We start from the raw sequence: 7725 nt of genomic DNA, 5'->3' as shown, positions 1-7725 counted from the left end.
TTCCCACAACTCAAACCACAAACACTCCACACTACATAAATATTGGAAATTAGAACGTGTTTTGATTCTCCAAAGCTCAATCCTAATCAAGACCATCGGAACCATATGCTTTGTTAACATCAAGAAGACTTGATCAAAGAATGAGAATTTTACATGTTTGCTACCAAATAACATAGTAAATTTTAGGTCTGTCAAATCGGGCCGTCGTGTCGTGTTTTTGTCTGACACGACACGACACGATGTCACGTTTTTTTCTCTTACACGAAAACGAACCAATTAAAAAACGACAACACGAACCGACACGACAAAGATAATATTACGTAACTATTATTTTATTTAATTCATATTTAATCATATATAACACGATAAAAACGACAAACACGAAAAACACGACAAACACATGCTCAATCGTGTCAACTTCGTATGGATTTGTAAACACGAACACGAACACGACACGACATCGTGTTTTTAATACTTGACACGAACACGACACGAAAACGAATTCGAATTTTGATTTCGTCCCGATTTCGTTTCGTGTCGTGTATTTTTGTCGTGTCGTGTGATAAATTGACACCCCTAGTAAATTTCAACCAACCAAAGCCCAACTCAAAGTCAAAATCAAACCTAATTTCAACCACAACCGGAGGAGAAAAGGGAAGAATTCGTGTCATTGTTGTTGTAGGTAAAGAGTGAACGATAGTAGCAATAAAGAAACTCCAATTGCATCAAGACATAAAAATATATTGTCTAGATTCTCTTTTTATATCAAAACCATCAGGTTGAATCTAATGTTATAGAAAATCATCGTAATCATAGTGTAATATACCAAAACTAATGGATGGAAATACATATAATCAAGTACTTTAGCAAATGTATCATATTATTTTATCGATGTCGATCCTTACAAATCAAGCGTTATTTGCTGTTTATGATAATTAAAAATATATATACGCATATTTAATTAGAGGGTGTTTGGGATTTCATCTAAAAACTCTTTTTTAACTTATTGACTTTTTGAAAAGTTAATAAGCTAAAAAAAATGTTTGGATAATTAATAAGGACTTTTTAAAATGACTTTTCTTTTAGCCTTTGAAAATGAGTTTTGAAAAAGTTACAATTTGTGACTTCTTGAAATGACTTATGACTTATTAGAATAAAAACAAGCAAAAGTCAATAAGTTAGCCAAACACTTTTTAACTTATTGACTTATTGACTTTTGCCACTAAAAAACTTATTCAAACACTTTTTTAAAAACTACTTTTCCCACGTTCATAAGTCAATAAGTGCATTTGCATAAAAGTCTTTTTAAACTTCAAAATGAAATCCCAAACACCCTCTTAATATACTCGCGACACACAATACATTTCAATTACCAAGAAATATATTCTCTAGATTCTCTTTTTATATTAGTCAAGATATCAAAACACAAAATATCCAAATCCAATCCATAATCGAACATATTCATATCTGTATCTATACAAACAGATCCAAATATGAATATATACCATCGAATCTAATCCATATATCTGATCCATTATGCATGACTTGTTTTTCACATCTTGTCAAACCATGCAAGAACTTTTAAAGATGAGGTTCCTTCATATAGCTTTAAGTAAGTAAGTAAGGCTAGTCAAAGTCTTGTAATCAAATCACACTAACTTTCAGAAACAAGAAAAAAAATGTAACGATTGAAAACTCATCTGTAAACTTTTCCATCATCAAGTTTTTAGTCATGAGAAGCTAGGAGGATAGTATGAAGTAGAAGAAGATCTGATATTTGGTATGAAACCCAATGAAGATCCATGAGAAGTTGGATGTAAAATGCTTGAAGAACCATTTTGATTATGGTTAAAGATAAGTGGATGTTGATGTTGATGTTGATGATGAGTCATTGAAATCGAGCAAGAAGGAGGTCTAAATTGGTCAACAATATGATCATTTGTGTTGACCACAGTCAAATTTTTCCCCATTAGCCTGAGAACAGGTGCAGTGACAACAGATTCACAGTCTTTATAAACTGGAATCTTTATTGATTCATTCCTTGAAACAACTGATTCTCGAGGATATGAAGAAATATTTTTAGGAAACACAGCTTCTTTTCTAGAACAACAGCAATGGTGATCATTCTTGAATCCAGAAGAAGAAGAAGCCATGGGAGTAGATTTCTTATCAAACATAACATCTGTGTAACATAGATTGGGATCTTGTAGGGAAGTGAATCTTGGAAAGAATTTGTCATCAGATCTTATGAAGCTGGGACTTGAGATGGTTGAATTTGGAGATTCAGACATGAAGTCCATGTTTATCATATGATCATGATGTTGATGATGATGATGAGGATGATGATATTCAGTTGACTGAAGTCTACTTATTGTAGTGGTCAAAGATGAATTATTGGGTTGAAGTTGTTCAGAAATTATATCTCCACCAGGGCTAGGAGGGAGGAAGGATCCAGGTGGGCCCGGGATAGGTATTGTATCGACTTCTTGAAAGTAATTTTCTTGCTTTTCAATAGCATCATCCATGTCATCATCTTCAATGTTATGAATGTTTTCCATGGATTCCTGCAACTCAAATTTTGAAAACTCGTCATCTAATGAGTTTCTCAAACCCATAAAACTTCCTTGAAATGGGATTTCGGTTCTAATGGATTCTAAAGAATCCACATCTGAACTTTTGGAAGTAATTGATTTTTTCTTTTTGACTTCAAAAACATTCTCCATTTCAAAAGACGAGTTTTTGCTCATGTCTTCTTCTTCTTCTTCGATTCTTGATTTGTGTTTCAAAGAATCTTGAAATGGGTCATCATTTTCATTCGATTTCTTGAGGTGTAAAGATTTCCTTTTCAAATTAATCTTGGATCCTGAATTGTTTTCTTGAGTGGATAACAATAGATTCGGGTTCAAAGATGCAAACTTTATCCCTTTTGTCAATTTTGTTCTTGCTTTCTTGCTATAATGTAAAGAAGACATATTATCAGAAGACTTATCACTTTCTGAATGCAACATTCCATTTTTTCCATTCAGCTTCTTTACAAGAACACTTCTCTTAGAACAAGCCCATGGTGGCCTTGTAATGACCAAATTGTTGATCAACTGCTTATCTACTTTACCTTTCATGGATTCTTCAATCTTGTTTTCCTGTTTATCAAGGATCTAAAAGTCATTTATATGAAGAAAAAAACTACATGTAAAAAGGTAAAAACAAGATTGAAGAATCTAACCTTAGAAACATCAGAGTGAGGCTTTAGAGAGCTCAACTTTTTGCTCTTAGGGGTAAGGTTCAAACTTTTTTGCACATAAACTTTCTTTTTCTTCTTCTCCATGACAATTTTACTCCCTTTTTGTAACTTTCGAGCTTCTAAAGTTACAATTTCTGGCATTGACAAGATCCGAACTTTTGTGCCATTTGTGTCAATGTAAACAGCACCTTCATGATCTTGATTGAAAGCTTTTTCCTCTTCTTCTTGACACTCAAATTCTTGATCAGGAAAACTCGAATTAGTAGCCCAATTTGTACCATTTCTTCTATCAAGCTCTTCCACAGTGCATTGTGGAGCAGTTTTGTAGATTTCCACCATTAACCTTGTTTTCCTAGGTTTGATCCTATGTTTCACCATTATCTTAGAAGGATTTGGATTCACACTCCATGAAATATTTGACTTTGACTCCTCAGATAGACACCTGTCAATGTGTGCGTTTAAAGTGGTGTTTGAAGATGATGAAAAAGTCTTGCAAACTGGACAAATTTTAGAAGCCATTGTAGTCTCTGAGACAATGAAATTAACTAAACGATCCATTGGATGATCATCTTTTGATTTGCAATTAAAACTTGTTGTGATTTCTTCATTGTTGATAGATGAATTATTCCTCAGTGAATCAAGAGACTCGAAAGGTGGCAAGAAATTCTTCACACCATAATCCAAACATAGTTGCAAACTTTTACTAGAAAACGGCCAATTACAGGTGATATTATCGTTGCATCTTGAACCAAAAACATAATCTCTGCAAAACGATTCTAGAATCAGGTATCATATGAACTGTAATCTAGCATATCATATGTCGAAAAATGAAGAAGAAGCAAAATTCATGAACTTATGAGAAAATCTATAAAAACACAGAAGGAAATTTGACAAACTGGGGCATAAAATGACATCTATGAACGTTGATGATCAAGAAATATTGGTATTGCTCCTTTCGATTGAGATTGAGGTGGGAAATTGAGGAAGGAATTAACGCGCATTTATGAGGGAAAAATGTCGAACGTGAAAACCCATCTTGATAAGGGTAAAATCAAAGGCCAATGAGAAGAATTTGATGTTTTCATGAAATTCGAGCCAAAGTACGTACTTACTACTGACTAAAGAGAGCCTGAATCATACAAATTAATCACCGATTAACACGGATCTGATACAGTAAAAGATGTCTTCAAGTAAATACAGTCAAAAGAAAAGCAATTATTAAGTACGATCGATTTGATTTTCACCTTATAGAGAAATTGGGAAGTCGGTTGTTGGTGTCATCAAGATATGCATCAGTAAGCTTCAGCAGATCTATGTCAGAAACAGAAACAGAAGCAGGAGCTTTCTCGCCATTATTGATCTTGAGATCATGAGAAATTTGGTGTTGCTGTTGATGATGATTATGATAATCAGATGATGAAGGATCTGGTGGTGGATGATCATCAATGGATATCATCTGCTACAGATTATCTTCTGTCTTCTTGTGCTGTCTTAAACAGTCACAAGAACTCTCCTCTATCTTTCTCTCTCTAGAACTTCAAATCAAGCATCCCAAATATCTGATTAAAAGCATTCGCTTAGTTTAGATAAAAGCAATCATTTTTGTCATCATGTAGTAGAGCCTGCGAAAACATGTGAAGATCATGAAAAAAGATTAGAGATCAGAAGTGTGTTTACCAAAAGTACTGGTAGTAGTAGATAAGACCATATTTTATGTGATGTTGAAGCATCAAAGAACTGCTTTTTATTTTATTTTATGTAAATCCGATTGAACAAGGAAAGAACAAGAATAGTATCAGCATCCACAAGTAAAGACGAACTTAAAGATGAAAAAGAACTTGAAAAACTGTTATTTTATGTGGGTCTTACGGGTTTTATGCAGAAAAAGTAAGTTCCCAAATTTAACAATTAATTCTTCATAACCAGAACCCATTAGCTTTAACATCAATTCAGAACAAAAGAAACAGAAATCAAGATGGGGGGTTTTACAGATTTGGATTTTTATCAAGAATCTTGGGATAAAAAGATTTGTGGGTATGCATAAAATCGAGTCAAGATCCACACATCATGATTTTAATTTGGGTGCTATCAAGAAGAAAATAGACGAAATTAAAGCGAGATTATCCGATCTTTGGGTCATGTAAGTGAGCAGTAGAACACGACAATATAGAATCATCAAAAAGCATAAATAAAACGCAGTATTTTGATGATTGAAAGAACAATTTAAAGCTCAAATCACTAGAGGAAAACCACAAAGAATCATGTAGAAGAGATCATAAAATCATAAACAAAAAAACTTCGATCAACCTGAACTAATTCACTGAATGACTCCTTTTTTGATAGACATTTGCTTCATATATACACAAAGACGAAATCTTGAAGTGAAACCTTCTATCACAAAGAAGTTAGAGATAGAAAAGATTTAGCAGAAGAAAACGAACCCATGAAAGAAAGTGTGAAAGAAACAAACAAATTCAGATGAGCTAAGAGCGCATCATTCGCACCACTTCGTATGAAGCTTCTTTTGGTAAATTGGGAGGAAATACAACGGAAAAAGAAGGGAAATGATAGAAATTAAAATAAGCAAGAGGAGCGATTCATGCTTGAGTAGAAGAAAATAGCACCCTATCAAACGGAAGCATCGAGATTATCTCTCCAACAAAAAGAAATTTTGTACAACTGATTCATCTCCTACACATGAATGTGTGTTCTGTGTGTGAGAGAGAAAAGCGCAGAGAGAGAGAGAATGTGTGTTTCAAAGAGAGAGAGAAAGGTGTTATGGGGACTCTACAAAGCTGTCTAATCTTATACCTGCCCTACAACGCATTATTTTCTACGTATTTTTAAACCTTTTGAAAAGATTTTAGACTAAATTCCAGGAATGGTCCTTGTGCTTTTAGATATTTCCTTCAAACGGTTTTAATAAAATTTTGCTTGCATTAATGGTTTTTGGTAATGGATTTTGCATAGCGACCATGACCAACTTTGTTAAGTAAGTAAAGGGGTTATATATTTTTGGGATAATGACTTAGGAGGGTAATAATGTTTTCCGTTTGTTTATATTAGGTCTCTGACGTATTTTTTTTTATGTATTACACCATTATGGTTGTTATAACTGATTAAAAATAATTTTTTTTATTGGTTTCTTCCTGTTAAAAGGACTATTTGTAAACGGTTATAATAACTTTAATGGTGTAATACGCACAAAAAATACGTAGGGACCTAAAATGGACAAATAGGAAACGTTATTACCCTCCTAGGATTTTTAGTATTTATTATTTTGAATATATATTTTAAAGATTTTTAGTATTTATTTTCATATGTGTATTTCATATAAAGTTGTTGAAATTAAAAAGAATAAAAAGTAGAAATGTTTGGATTGGATTGGATTTTGTAACCACATCATCCAGTTAACCTCTAGCAAAGAGCTAGAGAGAAGAACAAATTAAGGTCGGATTGGATTTTGTAACCGCATCACGGATAGATGAAAACAAAGGAAGGTCCAAATGAAGCCAATGCCCAACCCGACTCCAAACCTGATAAGCAACCGAAAACTACAACAACAAATGCTTCACACTTTCTTGAGAATTATGACACACAGGACACAATAAGGAATCTATCACCACCCTCCTTTCCACAAGTTTAGCTCTTACCAGAATGCGATCCAAAAGCACACACCATAAAAAATGTTAATTTTAATAGGGACAAAACAGTTGCACCTAGTAGGCATAGTACCCATAGAAAGCGTCATATCATTAACCAAATTCTGTGCTGATTTACCAGTAAAGATACCCGACGATTCAAGCTCCCCAGACCACTTATCCGACATTTCCCCTATGCGAATAGGATTTAATATCTCCACAAGATAATCAAATTGGGTCGATTCAGCCTCTCCTCTAATCCCCCGACGCCAATGAAAATTCCATCCCCCTTAATCCCATCCCCCACTACTCTATACATGGAATTAGAAGGAATACAACCATTCTCATGGAGATGATTAATGGATCCTACAATCTTTTGCCAAACACCCTCTCCAGTTCCTATTCTCGAATTGTCCGAAAAACCACCACCTTCCCCATGACAAAATTTGACAATTTTAATCCAAAAAGCTTCCTTGTCATTAAGAAACCGCCACTTCCATTTATAAAGAAGGTCGAGGTTAAAAGCATCCAAACTACCAACACCAAGACGTACAAGTTTCTTTTAAAAAGTAAAAATTTACTATAGGGGTTTATAGTTTCATACAGGGATAATGACTTAGGAGGGTAATAACGTTTCCCGTTTGTCCATATTAGGTCCCTAACGTATTTTTTGTGTATATTACACCATTAAGGTTGTTATAATTGTTTAGAAATAATCAACTTTATCGATTTCTTCCTGTTAAAAGGACTATTTGTAAACAGTTATCATAACCTTAATGGTGTAATATGCACAAAAAATACGTTAGGGACCTAAAGTGGACAAACATGAAATGTTATTACCCT

At 33.8% G+C, this 7725-nt stretch overlaps 1 protein-coding gene across 3 annotated transcripts; it reads right to left on the bottom strand.

The window, feature by feature from the left end:
- Nucleotides 1-1369: 1369 nt before the first annotated feature.
- Nucleotides 1370-6030, bottom strand: LOC145072448 (uncharacterized). 3 transcript variants are annotated; one of them, XM_079018867.1, is made up of 4 exons: nucleotides 5549-6030; nucleotides 4486-4863; nucleotides 3224-4004; nucleotides 1370-3140 (listed from the first exon to the last, which is right to left on the bottom strand). In XM_079018867.1, the coding sequence occupies exons 2-4, from the start codon at nucleotides 4695-4697 to the stop codon at nucleotides 1731-1733; spliced, it is 2403 nt and encodes an 800-aa protein (XP_078874993.1). In that variant the 5' UTR covers nucleotides 4698-4863; nucleotides 5549-6030; the 3' UTR covers nucleotides 1370-1730. The 3 variants fall into 3 exon arrangements, with proteins under 3 accessions (XP_078874993.1, XP_078874994.1, XP_078874995.1); XM_079018868.1 differs by having other exon boundaries at nucleotides 5683-6030; XM_079018869.1 differs by lacking the exon at nucleotides 5549-6030 and adding an exon at nucleotides 5111-5530.
- Nucleotides 6031-7725: the final 1695 nt, after the last annotated feature.

Source organism: Lactuca serriola, chromosome 9 (genome assembly GCF_051521515.1).
Source record: "Lactuca serriola cultivar US96UC23 chromosome 9, Lser_US96UC23_V15, whole genome shotgun sequence".
In the NCBI taxonomy this organism is placed as follows: Eukaryota; Viridiplantae; Streptophyta; class Magnoliopsida; order Asterales; family Asteraceae; genus Lactuca; species Lactuca serriola.
This window is presented reverse-complemented; position numbering and strand designations above follow the sequence as displayed.

What these genes read in the sequence shown, in the direction of transcription:
- LOC145072448 (XM_079018867.1), bottom strand. Translation starts at nt 4,697, where the DNA reads ATGATATCCATTGATGATCATCCACCACCAGATCCTTCATCATCTGAT. An exon ending in CTTCCCAATTTCTCTATAAG is followed by an intron (nt 4,005 to 4,485) that starts GTGAAAATCAAA and finishes ATCGTTTTGCAG; the next exon opens with AGATTATGTTTTTGGTTCAA. An exon ending in CTCACTCTGATGTTTCTAAG is followed by an intron (nt 3,141 to 3,223) that starts GTTAGATTCTTC and finishes CTTGATAAACAG; the next exon opens with GAAAACAAGATTGAAGAATC.